This window comes from Hemibagrus wyckioides, linkage group LG07, assembly GCF_019097595.1.
Source record: "Hemibagrus wyckioides isolate EC202008001 linkage group LG07, SWU_Hwy_1.0, whole genome shotgun sequence".
NCBI classification, from domain to species: Eukaryota; Metazoa; Chordata; class Actinopteri; order Siluriformes; family Bagridae; genus Hemibagrus; species Hemibagrus wyckioides.
Genome location: NC_080716.1, coordinates 29,648,821 through 29,665,749, shown reverse-complemented (window position 1 = coordinate 29,665,749; position 16,929 = coordinate 29,648,821). Strand labels below are relative to the sequence as shown.

Below are 16,929 nucleotides of genomic sequence, written 5' to 3'. Positions count from 1 at the left end.
TAAAGAATCAAGACTTACCATACCAGTGCCACACACACACACACACACACACACACACAGAAAACTTTATCACAAATATAAAAATGTGCAAATCAGTTATATTAACCAAAAATGAAATATGTTAAAAGTAAAAGTATCCAAATGGAATAAAAATAAATATCTTAAATACTGAACAAAAATGCTAAATTTGCAAAAAGTATAACTATAACTTAATATTATCTATTAATCAGCATTTAAGAATCATGCACTTTGGAGGTGCTGAGACTAAACGTAAGATTCTCAGCTGAATCGGTCTATAACCCGACTCCACGAGTCCACTGAGAATCAGCTGAATCAGTCTATAACCCGACTCCACGGGTCCACTGAGAATCAGCTGAATCGGTCTATAACCCGACTCCACGAGTCCACTGAGAATCAGCTGAATCGGTCTATAACCCGACTCCACGAGTCCACTGAGAATCAGCTGAATCGGTCTATAACCCGACTCCACGAGTCCACTGAGAATCAGCTGAATCGGTCTATAACCCGACTCCACGAGTCCACTGAGAATCAGCTGAATCGGTCTATAACCCGACTCCACGAGTCCACTGAGAATCAGCTGAATTTTCTCTCTCTCTCTGTCTCTCTCGTTCCCCTGGAAGCACATTTGTTCATTTGTTTCTTTCTAACTTCTTTTTTCTCTGATATGTTTAATAACTGCATTAATGTTAAAGTATAATATATAATGTTCTGAATTGTTTCACAAAAAAATAAGAATGGGGTTAATTTAGACCTCGGACTCATGAATCATGAGTTAATATGCGGAATCGGATCATTTAACTCGGGTGAGTCAGTCAGGACCAGTACTAATTGATACTGATATCATTTATTTATCATGTGATTAAAAATATCAACATTCAAATTAAGACTGTGTTGTTCAGTGTTTGGATTCTCTCTTAAACCTGGAACTAACTAAGAAAAGTCTTTAGATTCCAAAAAAAAAACCCACAAGGTGATTCCTGGATTTCAGCAGTGAAGTGAGAAATCTGGAGATGAATTAGCAGTACATGAATGTATTTACACTGCAAAACTACTCTTGTTAAATATTGGAAAATATTCCATGGTACTTATGACATTAGTATGAAATTAAACCACGTGCCCCAGACAAGCGTTAATGTCCAGCCCTGATATACACGTGTGGATGTATCTGCACTGACCACCGCTGGCTTTACTTTTCCCATAGTGCATCCTGGTGCTATGTGTTCCCCAGGTAAGCAACGCACACACACCTTCCCATCCATGTGATGTAAAAGAAAATGTGATTCATCTGACCAGGACACCTTCTTCCATTGCTCCGTGGTCGAGATCTGATGCTCATTGTTGGATGCGTTCAGTGGTGCACAGGGGTCAGCATGGGCACCCTGACTGGTCTGTGGCCATGCATCCCCATACACAACAAACTGTGATGCACTGTGTATTCTGACCCCTTTCTATCAGAACCAGCATTAACTTCTTCAGCAGTTTGAGGAACAGTAGCTCGTCTGTTGGATCGGATCACACGGGTCAGCCTTCTCTCCCCACGTGCATCAATGAGCCTTGACCGCCCATGACCCTGTCGCCGGTTCACCACTGTTCCTTCCTTTTCCCTGTTCCACTTTTGATTAGGGCTACAGATATCGATTATTTTAGTAATCGAGTATTCTACCGATTATTCCATCGATTAATCAAGTAATCGGATAAAAAGTACTTTTTCTTTATTAAAGAGGAATACTAAATATGTAAGAGAAAATAAGACAGGTCTCTTAAAATGAACAACTAAGTTGTTTCCTGTTTACAAAAATGAAAATAAAATCTAAACCTATTTAGTGCATCTAATTGTCATTCAAAATGCAAATACAAATATATAAATAAAAAACACTTAATTACTTCAAAAGAAGCTAAAAATAGTACAACCTAAAACAAAATACTAATAATAATAATACCTAAACATTGCATTTATGTTGTCCAGCCTAATTTTGATGTTTCAGTCTAACTACAGCTCAAGCAGGACATAAGCCTTTACTGTCCTCCTGGAAGACTTTGTGGTTTTTGTAAGAGGCAAAAATTAGTGGACAGGAAGGAAACTTGGAAGAAGAACAAGAGTCCATACACATCAAATTACTTAACACATTTTTCTGTAACATGAAATTAGTTATTTGTTGAATAAACCCTCTTAAATGTCTCTCTACATACTGGTGTGTGTGTGTGTGTGACAGAGAGAGAGAGTGAGGCTATCAAAATGAATGACGCTTAGGCTTTCACAAAACGTGGCTAAATTAGGGACATCATAACTAGCCACCATACTGATTTATGATCTTAAATAGTCACTACATGTACCTACAATCCACATACATTTATACCGGCCTTAATTTGTGAACGTTCATATTGATCTAAGTGAAGTGTGAAGCTTGTGTCTACTCCGTGGGCTTAAAGCGGGGACTGTGTGTGAATGAGAGATTAACACGGTGAAGTTAGTTTGATATTCGGACATTAGACAGACATTCAGAAGCGGTATTTTAGGGACCGTCTACAAATTTCTGTACGACTGAAATGTGGTACTTGTTACTTACCTGGCTACGTGCCCTAATTTCTTCTTAAATTTACATATGCCATGCGTCATTGCATGCTGCTTTTGTTAATTTATTAATAATAACTTAATAGATAGTAATTTGGAATTATTTGTTTTTTAATTAAAAAAAAATCACTATCACTTCAATACCTTCTAGGTCATGTGACCCAAAACTAGTACCAAAATAATCTAACCGGAAACCTCCACGAGGTACACCTCTTGTTATCCCAAAATATGTCTTCACTGATTTTTATTTGTCGACGGTCCCTAAAATACCGCTTCCGGATGTCTAATATCCGAATATCACACTAACTTCACCGTGTTGAGATGTTGAAGTATGGACCTTGTAGTGCTGTGGTACACCAGTTCAGTCTTACAGTAATCACACTCTACAGAGTTTTCTGTCTGTTTTAGTGTGAAATGAATTGTAGTGTAGCTACAATAAATGGACTAAAAGTTTCGAGGCAACTAATTTGCCTCAGTGGTTTTTTTTTGTATTCGAATTAGTCAAGTTACTCGAGGAATCGTTTCAGCCTTACTTTTGATAGATACTGACCACTGCAGACCAGGAACACCCCAAGAGCTGTAGTTTTGGAGATGCTCTGATCCAGCGGTCTAGCCATCACAATTTGGCCCTTTTGGTCAAATTCGCTTAAATCCTGTCCATTTCTCCTGCTTCTAACATCCACTTTGAGGACAAAATGTTCACTTGCTGCCTAATATATCCCCCCCACTAACAGGTGCCATGATGAGGAGATCATCAGTCTTATTCACTTCACCTCTCACTGCTCACCATGTTATACCTGATCAGTGTATATACGAGTTTGTGGCTATATCTCTGTGATCTGTACATGGAAAAAAGATCTGTGATTTAAAAATGACGACACTGGAAGTGTTTCAGGACCAGACATGTACAGTAGCATTGCAAAATGTTTATTATTGTTTACATTTATGAAATATCCTCTTTTGCAGCTGCAGTAATGAAATGGAGCAAAGACACAGCCGAGGAAATGATCAAACAACATGCTTCAGATCTCCTTAATCATGCAGCAGTGAGAGAGAGAGGGATTGGTATTTATTTGTTTGTTATCGACTGCAGCGTGAGTTAATTTTGATTGTTTTCATAATTTTTGGACAATTTGCACTATAACAAAACGCAATGATCTGTTTTTCTGTTAACTGTGTATTGTGTTTACATCCACAGCATTTTACTATTGCACTTTATTCATTACAAAACTGTGTAGTGGTCAGTGCTGCACTGTCCCTGGTCAGTTATTGTACTGTACTGTACTGTCTTGCACTGTTTACACACATGCACTTTATGTAGTACTGTGTAGGTCTGTGTAGTGAACTTAGTTCTGTGTTGTCTCCTGTAGTTGTGTGTTTTATGTAGCACCATGGTCCTGGAGGAACGTTGTTTCATGTTACTGTGTACTGTACCAGCTGTATGTGCTTCAAATGACAATAAAAGCTACTTGACTAAACACCAGTGACCTGGAGTCCCAGTTAATGACGTCCGCTCGTAACAACGAGTCTAAAGTCTTTACTTATGGTTTAGTAACTGGATACATGGAAATATTCTCAAAGAAATCCTTATTTTAACTCATTTCAGCACTTTTCAACACTCTACACAGTTCTGGAGCACATTATTCTCACACCAGTCTCTTCCCTACACAAATCTTTTCTGATTGGCTCATAACAGATCTCTGTTTGGAAGGTGTATATTATTCTCTTTTTTATTATATATTAAGATATTGTGGTTCACTTTTGGACTATTTGTACATCACAGACACTGTAAATAAACATCCTTGTTCTGATATTTTATTACAGCTGAGTCATCATTCTTGTACAGAGAGTCTTCACCAACATAACATATCTGTCACTCCTCTACAAAGGTGTAGCAAAGGGCTGTGTCAAAGTCTGGTCTTAAGTATACTGCTGGACAGGTTCAGGAAATCCAGGTTAATCATCCTGGAGAAGTCTGTAATTTGTTCTCCTGCTATCACTGTGTGCACCACTGCTGCCCTCTGCTGGCTGCTGTCGGTGTAGCATGGTCTCAGAGTAACAAACAGGATTTAATGTTAATTAATACAGTAAAATAATCAAGAATTATTTTCATGTTAGTTTTTCCTTAGAGGAAGTGTGTGTTCTTCACTGCAGACACCTAGTTATGTTGATTTCCTGATTGGTTTTCAGTGTTGTGTTAGTCCTGTACATCAGTGTACCAGTGTGTAGACATGCAGAAAGAGTAATAACACTTCTGTTTGATTCCTCATTTACTCCTGACCTTTACTGCACTGAGATCCTCTACTGACACTGAATAATACTGCAGGATCGAGTTATCTGTCTTTAAGATAAAACTTTGGAATTTCCTCCATGGGATTAATAATGTTACAGCAGGAGACAAGAAACATTATGAGACAATGAAAAGACAACAATATAGCAGCAGTGAACTGATAATGATGTATTTATTTAATTGATCAAACATTTCATCCATAAATCTCCTCAAACAACTACAATTAAAGTTCACACAGCTGAAAAATCTAATAAATGACTACATTACATTTTAAGTCTACTTCTCATTATTTAACTAGAGAAAATCTTACAAAGAAATAAAATAAAACACAGCAGTACAAATACAGTAGAGGTAGAACTAATACTGAGAAAACACAATATTAGTTCAACACCATATTTCACTCCATATTTCAGATAACAGTCAATAAACTTGTTTTTATATTGCATACAAAGCTGGATGTAGGGCTTATTGAACACTACACACATGATCACTTTCACCTCATGAGGAGGTTTACAGGCTTTAGCTAAACAAATCCATTCAGAACAGTGAGGGTGTCTATAAGATACTGAGAAAATAACAGCAGGATATTAAAATGAGAAATCAGAATTATTTAAAATCAACACAAAACCATAAACAACAAAGAAACTCTGACACTATTTTTTCAGTAAATGCATCCTCTTTTTATAGATGAACTTTGGCTCACTCCTCTGGTGGTCTGGCAAGGAACTGTCCCAGTAGCTCCTGTCAATGTTTTTCTCACAATAATTAAAGTCATGATGCTCATTATGTGAAGTGTAGAGACTTACTGAAAGAGTTCTTACCTCGAGCTCTGTAACATATGAGCAGCAGAATGATGGTCACCAGCAGATACGGAGAGACCGTCACCACACTACAGATCAGCATGAGCACTGAGAATGGAGCTTCTACACCTGATGGACCTGAAGCAGAATAAAATAATGATCATGGTTTATTCATGCTGAACTGTTTGTATGTTTTAGCTCAATCTGCAGTACAAATGAATTCATTTTCACCCATTAAATAACAGTTGTATTTAAATTAATATTTAAATGATTTCTCACGTCTGACTGAGATCCAGCTTTTGGGTGACTCTCCTCTCTCTGGGTGTTTACAGTGGTAGAAACCTTCATCTGACTTTGAGACAGTTTGGATGATCATCTCTCCTGTAGTCTGGTTCTGGAGAACTGATCCATCTTTATAGAAATCAGCTCGGAGGTTTGAGGGATTTGGGTTGTGATATAAACAGCGTAGAGTCAGAGGATGTCCCTCAGTCACAGGATGGACAGGACTCTCCAGGATCACATCACCATCTAGAACACAGAACATCACAAAGAAGGAAATCCACACACTATGATGTGTCTGTAGATAATAAATAAAAGTTCTCGCATTTATCTGTATATAACTTAAAACCCTCTAAACCTGTGGAGTCTGCAGGTATTTAATTCAAGTCTGTAGAAAACTGCCTACACTAGCTCATGAGAAAAAATTCAACTGAATTATGGATACATCAGTACAGATATACATGATTATTGAGTATTGATTCAATTCCATGCTTATTTACTGGTACTAGTAAAACTAATGTCTACTACTAACATACATGTATTCATACTCAGAACATTTCTCTTTTCCTTTAACATTAAACACACTACATGAAGACTCACCATGCACTGTGATGTGGACAGGATTACTGTTTTCTCCAGATTCAGACTCACACCAGTAAACTCCAGTGTAGGATGTGGAGAGGAAGCTGATGTTACATGTAGATCCTGTAACTGATCCCCAGTGTGAACAATCTAACACTCTCTCACTGTGTGTGTATCGCCTCACTGTCCATCCAGTAGAGTTACTCTGGTCCTCACAGCTCAGTGAGAGAGAGTCTTTAGTAAAGTGTTGAGTTCTGCTGGGATTGATGATCAGAGAGACTGGAGGAGATTCACCTTAAACACAGAAAAGAGCCATGTAAATGACAAATAAAGAGAAAATATGCAATATAATAAGGCAGAACAAAGGAATTGACTGTATATTTAATTTTTGTTTTCTGTATGTTAACAAGAAAAAATAGCCAATGACAAGGGGTGGAGACATCAGAAAACATACAGGGGAACACGAAGAACATCCTGAAAATAATCCTCTACCAGCACTGAGGACTATTTAACTGATGTATACATAAAATAATAGCTGCATTAATCTGATCTTACATTCACACTTTTCTATTCTACACTTCAACACAACAGTTAATTTTCCTCACCAGTGATCCATAGTGGCTGTGGATTGCTGTACTGTGAGTGAAGGGCTGGTTCTCCTCTCTCTCCTCTGCACATATAAACTCCTGTGTGTTTAAGAGCAGCAGGACTGAGAGTGTATTTGCCTCCAGATCCTCTGCTGCTGTCTGAGAGGAGCTCCACATACACGCTATAGCCACCATTATTATTTATTCCAGTTAAGCCGTCTCTGTAGGGAACAACTGTGTACCAGCTGAATGTCCAGTCTGTAGAGGAGTCTGTAACCTCACAGCTTAGGGTCACTGAGTCTCCTTCAGTCAGCCAGCTCTGTGGAGATACACTCAGTACTGCCCGTGGTCTCTCTGTTAATCAGGAAGTACAAGATGATTTTTTCTAGATTCATTTGATACACAGTAAGAAGCTTTTCATGAATGTCTAATTGCACATTTTCACACTCACCTGATACAGTCAGTGTAACAGCATCACTGGAGTGTGAGGAGCGTGAACCTCCTCTCTCTGCTCCTCTACAGGTGTATTTACCTGTGTGGGTCACTTCAACACCACTGATTCTGTACACCTGTCCACTACTGACGGGACTGTGTGAAGCATCTTTATACCAGCTGTACTGCCAGCTAGAGACACTTTCATCCTGTATGTCACATCTCAGAGTGACGGTCTCTCCACTCAACACCTGATTATCAGGATTTATGGATGCCACTGGTTTAGGTCTTGCTGTGGAAAAATAATACAGCATCTAAATTGTCAAGATGAATTTGTTGTCAGGGTTTACAGTGATAATATAGGAATAGTGGAATAGTTTCTACTTATTAACCCTATCAGCTAATTTACAGATACACTATATTGCCAAAAGTATTCGCTCACCCATCCAAATAATCAGAATCAGGTGTTCCAATCACTTCCATGGCCACAGGTGTATAAAATCAATCACCTAGGCATGCAGACTGTTTTTACAAACATTTGTGAAAGAATGGGTCGCTCTCAGGAGCTCAGTGAATTCCAGCGTGGAACTGTGATAGGATGCCACCTGTGCAACAAATCCAGTCGTGAAATTTCCTCGCTCCTAAATATTCCACAGTCAACTGTCAGCTGTATTATAAGAACGTGGAAGTGTTTGGGAACGACAGCAACTCAGCCACGAAGTGGTAGGCCACGTAAACTGACAGAGCGGGGTCAGCGGATGCTGAGGCGCATAGTGCGAAGAGGTCGCCAACTTTCTGCAGAGTCAATCGCTACAGACCTCCAAACTTCATGTGGCCTTCAGATTAGCTCAAGAACAGTGCGCAGAGAGCTTCATGGAATGGGTTTCCATGGCCGAGCAGCTGCATCCAAGCCATACATCACCAAGTGCAATGCAAAGCGTCGGATGCAGTGGTGTAAAGCACGCCGCCACTGGACTCTAGAGCAGTGGAGACGCGTTCTCTGGAGTGACGAATCGCGCTTCTCCATCTGGCAATCTGATGGACGAGTCTGGGTTTGGCGGTTGCCAGGAGAACGGTACTTGTCTGACTGCATTGTGCCAAGTGTAAAGTTTGGTGGAGGGGGGATTATGGTGTGGGGTTGTTTTTCAGGAGCTGGGCTTGGCCCCTTAGTTCCAGTGAAAGGAACTCTGAATGCTTCAGCATACCAAGACATTTTGGACAATTCCATGCTCCCAACTTTGTGGGAACAGTTTGGAGCTGGCCCCTTCCTCTTCCAACATGACTGTGCACCAGTGACCAAAGCAAGGTCCATAAAGACATGGATGACAGAGTCTGGTGTGGATGAACTTGACTGGCCTGCACAGAGTCCTGACCTCAACCCGATAGAACACCTTTGGGATGAATTAGAGCGGAGACTGAGAGCCAGGCCTTCTCGTCCAACATCAGTGTGTGACCTCACAAATGCGCTTCTGGAAGAATGGTCAAAAATTCCCATAAACACACTCCTAAACCTTGTGGACAGCCTTCCCAGAAGAGTTGAAGCTGTTATAGCTGCAAAGGGTGGACCGACGTCATATTGAATCCTATGGATTAGGAATGGGGTGTCACTTAAGTTCATATGCGAGTCAAGGCAGGTGAGCGAATACTTTTGGCAATATAGTGTACGTTTCATCTTCATAAACTGTGAGATCTGTTAACTTTAACTCTTAAATGTTTGATTTAATATTAACACTACATCTAGATCCAGTTAAACTCTACTGGACAGTCTAGGCTGTAATCTTTATGGGACTGATGATTTGCACATGTAATTATGTCACTGGTAGAAGAAAATAGAACAGGGTTGTGCAGTAAAAAAGAAGCAGCCACAATTGTAGATGAGCATGAGGCATCATGGTTTCTTACACAAGCACAATTTTACACAGCCCTGTTTAACTACAGAAGCCCAACTATGGATGGAGTAATAGTGACAAATTTTAACTATGGATAAAATATTAATAATGTGTAGTTAGATCAGTGTAACTATAGATCTAAACTGCATAGCCATACTCCCCCACCCCTTAAAAAATAAGGCTTCATTAATAAAACAGTTTCAGTATGACTCACATACGCTATAGTTTATATAGTTCCAACAGGTAAATGAAATCAAAGCTCTGGATAACCGTGTCTACCAAATGCCAGAAATGTAAATGTAAATGAAATGAAAAATCATTAAACAAATATATATATATATATTGCAGCATGGGACAGGTTTGTGTAATATTGTATAATTTTAATTACAGTATATTTGTGCTTAACAGTTTTCACCAACAGTTTGCAGACATAAACAAAATAGTTGTGTTTATACTGTAATGAAGTGAAGATATTTTCTTACATTTCTATCAGATTGATGACTTCTGGTTTTGTATGTACTGAACCCTGAAGTACAGATTACTTTCCCATAACAGCATGTGCCAATGATTACAATTAAATTTATTAATGAATGACACACTGTACTTTTCATCCATTTATAGTCACATTTACTGTTGTGGAATGTCTGCAAAACAAGTTTACTTCCTGCTCTTGTCACATTATGGGACTGGAGGCAGATACAAATGTAGAAGTTCATTTATTAACCTAGCATAAAGAATCTATATAAGACTGTCACAGAAATGAAGCAAAAAACAAACACTAGATCAGCGCTGTGGCAGAATAAACACACAGGGGTAATACAGACAAATCAAGGGTGAAACTGAAAAAAGGTGAGTGTAATCCAGACACATTAGAACAACAACCAATGACGGGTGGAGACAAGACGTGTCCCAAATATCCGTTACATTTCTCTCTTAGATAGATAGATAGATAGATAGATAGATAGATAGATAGATAGATAGATAGATAGATAGATAGATAGATAGATAGATAGATAGATAGATAGATAGATAGATAGATAGATAGATAGATAGATAGATAGATAGATAAATCATGGCATACCTCTCGCTTTAATCTTGACAAGATCACTGAGCTCTGTGTAATAGTAGCCGTGCTTTGTGTAGTTTCCTCTGCGTGCCTTACACTTGTACTCTGTTTCTCCTGCATTATCGACTGTCACTTTAAGTGTGTTCTCTTGTTCACTGTTCAGATTCTGTAACCGCTGTTTATTTCTGTGCCAGAGAAACCCCCATCCAGTTCCATGCTGCAGCTCACAGCTCAGAGTGACGGTGTCTCCAGTGTAGACAGAGCTCTGAGGATTCACTCTCACAGTCGCTTTGGGTTTTGCTGTTGGTATGAAATGATGAAGGAGTCAGAGCTGCTTTTTAGAATATCTGTGTCTAACAGATGTTTTGTGTGTAAAACAAACATTAATATTTAACATTTAATTTAAAATGTGTGACGGCAGAGCCTGCACTACTGCATATCAGTGGCATTTTATCGCTCCTTGTGCTACTGCTGCCCAGGTGCTGAAAGGACAGCACTAGTTCAGCACTCTCGATGTTGTGGACAGCTAAGAAGCACATGACCGGTGAGCGGGGCAGCAGAAGCGCGCCAAGAATTTACTGACCAATCAGAACAGAGGCTTCATTTGTACATCCTCCTGGAGAAAGAAAGAGCTGCATGGGTTGCGGTGCTTCCAAGGAAGTAAGGGATCGATTGGCACACGAACTAACCAGCGTTTATGATTCTCATTTGCAAAACCGCTGAGGTAGATGAAGCTCCTCACCAATCTCCTGAGTACTGCCTCATTACTGGTCCTCACTGCCAAACAGTGCAAATAACTGAGCACTTCACTGACCAAGATAATTGCTGACACTTTATTTTCTCACCTTCACTCAGTATATAAGCTGTATTTATTCAATAAAATTGAAACTTTTTATTCACAATCCTTGTCTCTGGTGTGTCTGTGTTCTGCCCTCACAGCTGAGTCACTATAAATGTTATAGTTGTATGTTTTCTTACACGGCTGGTATTTAGTACATTTTCTATGCAACAAAACTTATAATTGGATTGAAGTGTAGAATCACTGTATTTGCTGACTTTATTTCATGGATCCTGCACAAATCATGCACCACCATTTGAACATATCTGCATTTGCTTAATAATGGGCAAAATTATGATAAATAAAACCATCCCAGAGGACTTTTTCATTTGCCTTAAAGACACAAAAGAGACATAATCTTGCCTTGTTGTGTACTGAGCCATTTTAACACAGCACAAATTTTGGACAGTTAAATAGAAATTGACAAGTCTAATCAATTCAGTTTAGCAGACAAAGTTATACACTGAGATGAAGACATTAATAAATGGAAATATAACCAACAGCACTGAAGTGAATCAGGGATTATTTCCCTAGTGGTGTTTGTGTAAAGAGACATTAGTCAAGTGAAGAGAAGATAATGAGGCTCGTATTTAAATGCTGTGAGGGATTTCTACATCAGGTAATGAGACAGAGACTGATGTGGATGATGCTGATTATCAAAATCTCTCAAAATCTGAAAGATTTTGTAAAAATATTTTCTGAAAATCGCTCAAGATTTTAATATTCCAATTGCCTCAAAGTATCTTATGATAAATCAAATAATGGCAGAGCCAACACAAGGTGAGATTTTCTTTTTTAATGTTCACTTTGTTCTATTAATCAGACTGACTCACCACAATTATACTTCAATCTTAATATAAAACCTAGATGTTACTGAGAAAGACATGATTATGATCATTCTTGTGTTGAAAAAAATTAAAAATAATGTTAAAATATTAAATAAAAATAAAAACACCCACAGACTCACCTGATACAGTCAGTGTAACAGCATCACTGATCTCTGAGCTTTGAGAGTCTCTCCCATGTCCTCTGCAGGTGTAGGTACCACTGACGGAGTGTTTAACAGACTGGAATATGAACTCCTGCTTTGTGCTGTCTGTGAAGGCTCTGTTATTATTTTTCTCCCAGCTGTAGGTCCACTGAGTGTCTCCTCCTCCCCGTATGTCACATCTGAGAGTAACAATCTCTCCAATGAACACATGTGTATCAGGCGTTATGGACACCACAGCTTTAGGACTCCCTATAAAACATTCTGTTATTAATAAACCTTACATAAAGTCATTCCCAAGTCTACACTACTAATATCATGTTTAGAGTGAGTATGAGTACATGTTTTTGTTACTTGTTGATACTGATATGTGTAACCTGCTTAATATTAAGAAATCAGGGGCATCATGGAGCATTTTATTTAGCACTAGTTATGTCAGTTACTCTCTTGTGCTGCTGTCATTAAACTTGTGCAGTTTTATATTTAATATGTTAAGACATTTAAGCAGTGTAAAATTATGAGTGTAAAACTACAGTATCTATTGACATCTGAGGGTTTGTTGGTCATCCCAGCCTTATCTTAAGGCAAAGTAAATAACTGGGTGAATTTACTAAGAGCAGAAAACTAATCTATATAAAACATAAAATATTAAAAGAGTTCATGTTACTTCCTTTGATTTGAGCTAGAAAAACTGCATTTATAAACAAGGCACAAATTTACACATTTTACACAAACCTCTCAGCTCCAAAACAAATCAGATATGCAGACAATATAAAGGATAAACTATATATAAATCACCTTGAGCCTGGGACACTGGTATAAGTGAAATCAGCACTAAAAAGGAAACAGAAACAGAACATGAAAATATTCAGTCTGTTAATGAAAACAGCACATTTTAGGCACCCATACCCCACAAGATTAAATGTTATTCAGGAAATCTAAACTACCATCTGTAAGAAATACATTTTAATCTCTCTAAATAATAAATAAACAAAAGCTACAATGATTTATACAAAGGTCACTGTTGTGCTCATAAGGTCTTTATTTCACTTTATCAAATAAGCAGCCGATTATTATTATTACTGAAGAGGAATAATATTTGATCTGGGACTGTGGAAGTGGGGGTGTGGTTGAGCACCGTTTTGTGAATGGAGAAATGAGCTGAGGAAGGTAAATGGTTGAGATCATGCACCTGTGGCTTATCCTATTAATAACTTTTACTCTCTTACAGCTCTGGAAAAAATAAGAGACCACTGCAAAATAATACTTTTCTTATATTTGTTTCTTACAGGTTCATGTATTGGTGAGATGAACAGTTTTGTTTCATTTTTTGTGAACTGCTGACAATATTTCTCCAAAAAATTCAATATATAACTATTGTTATTTAGAGTGTATATTTAAAGGAAATGACAACACATCAAAATAACCCAAGATCATGCAGTATTTGCAGAGCTTTAATAACTCAAATAAAACAAAATGCAAATAATTTGTAAACAAATTGGGTTAATGCTTCGGCTAAATAACATTAAGAAATCAGTATTTGGTGGAATAACCCCGATTTGCATGTGTTTTGGCTCCATGCTCTCCACCAGTTTCTCACATTGCTGTTGGGTTTATACCACTTTATACCAACCTTATACCACTCTTTTTGCAAAAAAGCAAACAGCTCAGCTTTGCTTGAAGGTTTGTGACCATCCATCTTCCACTTGATGACATTCCAGAGGTTTTCAATAGGGTTCAAATCTGGAGATGTGGCAGTGGTCTCTTATATAGTCAACAACAAAAGTTGGGAGAAGTGAAAGCTGAGAGCTGTATGTGTGCTTTGTGTGAAAATCGAAAATAAAACTGAAAAGTTTTAATTAAAAAATTTATACTTTTCGTTGAGCTCATCCAGTCTTCCTCCAGTCTCCTCTTTCCAAACCTGTAAATGTTATAGGTATATAAAACCAGATGATCACACTGGGACTGTGGAAGTGGACTACATTTGTTAAGCTTCTGGGCGGAAAGTAAGATACCCTTCTAACATGCTATCTATCATATCATGAAAGCAAACGGCAAGTTATTTAATTTTATCTATCATACAATTTGTGGTTGTCGCTAATTTCTAAATTCTGTAAACATTTTCCTTTTGTGACATTTATATGACTGACTTTAAGAAGTACAGCCATGAATTATGATTCGGTCAATGCCATATGTGTGTCTATAATAAAGAATTATTATAATGTTTTGTTGAAATGTTAAATGAAGTGTTACAATTTTAAATGTATATACCAGTGTGAATGTGTCTGTCCGTAGGAATTGGACTTTCCTATCTGTATGATTTGGACTCATTTGTCTGCATGAGGTGAATTTGCCTGCCTTTGACTGTTTAGGTAAACTCATCTAAACTCAACACTGAAAAACTGAGGAATATTATGATAGTGGTAGGAATATTAGGAAACTCTAAATTGAGGAATATTATGGCAGTGGGAGTGCTACATTATTACAAATTAATTGGCTGTGCAAAATATGTAGCTTCACAACATTAAAATGGTTGGACATATTGAAACACAGTAAATGAGGTAGGTTTGTGTTTAACTTTTGTCTCAAAAGTGCAAACACTCAATTGTAGAACCAAGGCTGGTCATTAAAATGCATCTCCTTACAGTCTCAGAGTATTGAGAAAAAAAGGGATGCAGTGGTCTGCTGTCTCACTGAGGACCTAGGGGAGACCTAACAAGAGCTCTTCCAAGTCTCTCCGGTAAGTTACAAAATGATTGATCTACACAAGGTGTTTATAGACATCATGGACTAACAATTTTCTCATTTACAGCATGTGGTTAGACATTATTGGAGTCAAGCATTCAACCATGAAGTTGCTTGTGATCCATAATCCCATGGCTGAGGACGATCTGGTAGACGTGACTATTGTGATAGAGGGCATCTTCATAACAAATAGTATTTAGTAGGGTATTTTCCCTATTTATACTGGTTGTGTTGCATTTGTTTTTTGTCCTCATTATGTGCCTTATCTGTTTTGTGTTGCTGTTGTTGTGTTTCCTCCCTGTTGTTTTCTGTGTAAGTGTTTATTACGACGAGGACCCAGCAAAACAAAAAGCAAATGCAACACAACCGGTATAAGAATTAATAAGAATTAGGCAGGGCAAACACGTGAAAACACAAAACAAAACAAACTACATGACACAGAAAACACAATGCCAGAAAGCCCCCTAGTGTTCTGACAGGGACATGTACAACCATCCTGACAGTTCTAGTAATATAATATTTCTTACTAAATAGGGATGCTCTGATCTATCAGCCACAGATCGGTGGTGGCTCAAGTGGTTAAGGCTCTGGGTCATTGACTGGAAGATGGAGGGTTCAAGCCCCAGCACCACCAAGTTGCCCCTGTTGGGCCCTTGAGCAAGGCCCTTAACCCTCTCTGCTCCAGGGGCACTGTATCATGGCTGACCCTGCACTCTGACCCCAACCTCCAAAGATATGCGAAGAAAGAATTTCACTGTGCTGTAATGTATATGTGACAAATAAAGGCTATTTCTTTTCTAAAAGATCACAAGTTGATTACGTAACATGTAAGGATGTACATATGATGATATCAAAGTTTAGTGGCACAGTCAGATCAACACCAGGAGTTGCTATGACCTCTCGAGAAACAAGGGAAAATTTTCCATTTGCCGTCTAAAAAGACATATCACATGGATAAATGTTGGCCAAAGGATTTAATACGAAAAACCTGATTCTGCACAAGCCTGTCACATTTCACCTCACCCTGTCCTGTTGTGGCAAGCACTTCCAGGTCATCTGCCAGCTTGGATCATGCACTTCCAGGTCAGATGCTTTCTTCTTAAACTCTTTTACGCTATTTAAGGATGCTCCCATCTCTCGCTCACTGCCAGATGGTCTCAACAGTTTCCCTGAGTCTCTGTGAGTCATCCCGCCGTATTTCACTCTAGCCTTTTTCCTTGTTTTTGATCCATGCCTGTTTTCCTGGTTTTGCCACTCTGATTTATCTTCTTTGGATATTTTCCCCATGGATGTTCTGTATATTTTTGCCTGGTATGTTTCTTGAATTTAGCTCATAAACCTTGCTACATTGTTTCCCCCGAATTGTGGATACTTTTCCGAGCTAATCTTCCAGATGACGTTTGACTGTTTTCCAGTTTTTGCTTCTCCGATTTTGCCCATTTGGATTTTTGCCCTCTGTATGTTCCATATATCTCTTGCCTGGTATGGTTGCCACTAGCATGGATTATAGCCAATAAACTTTGCTACTTGGTTTCACTGCATACTGTGGATTTTTCTGAACTCTTCTGAATGCAAATATTTGTGTATGTACTTTGGATTTTTGCCCCACATGTGGAATACTGTGTGTAAATTCAGCTACTTCTATGGATTTAGGACTTCTGTGCAAGTATTGGAGATTCAGCTACTTTGTGCACCTTTTGCTCTCTGGGATATTGTGTTTATATGCTGCCTGCCACCCACTGCTAGCTGGAACTGTGTTTCCCCTTTTGCCCTTATTAAACTTCCTTACCTAACTCCTGTCTGGCGTCCTGCACTTGAGTCCGTTCTTGTGGCCTACCTG

The 16,929-nt window shown here is 38.5% G+C and overlaps 1 protein-coding gene across 1 annotated transcript in view; it reads right to left on the bottom strand.

Moving 5' to 3' along the window:
* Positions 1–4,500: 4,500 nt before the first annotated feature.
* Positions 4,501–16,929, bottom strand: part of LOC131356298 (Fc receptor-like protein 5) — a 42,248-nt gene continuing 29,819 nt past the window's right edge. The window contains exons 7-13 of the mRNA XM_058395199.1: positions 13,143–13,178; positions 12,324–12,596; positions 6,563–6,838; positions 5,963–6,211; positions 5,705–5,821; positions 5,367–5,448; positions 4,501–4,642 (exon numbers count right to left, since the gene is read on the bottom strand). Of these exons, the coding sequence (XP_058251182.1) occupies positions 4,501–4,642; positions 5,367–5,448; positions 5,705–5,821; positions 5,963–6,211; positions 6,563–6,838; positions 12,324–12,596; positions 13,143–13,178 (1,175 nt within the window). The remainder of the gene's footprint in view (positions 4,643–5,366; positions 5,449–5,704; positions 5,822–5,962; positions 6,212–6,562; positions 6,839–12,323; positions 12,597–13,142; positions 13,179–16,929) is intronic.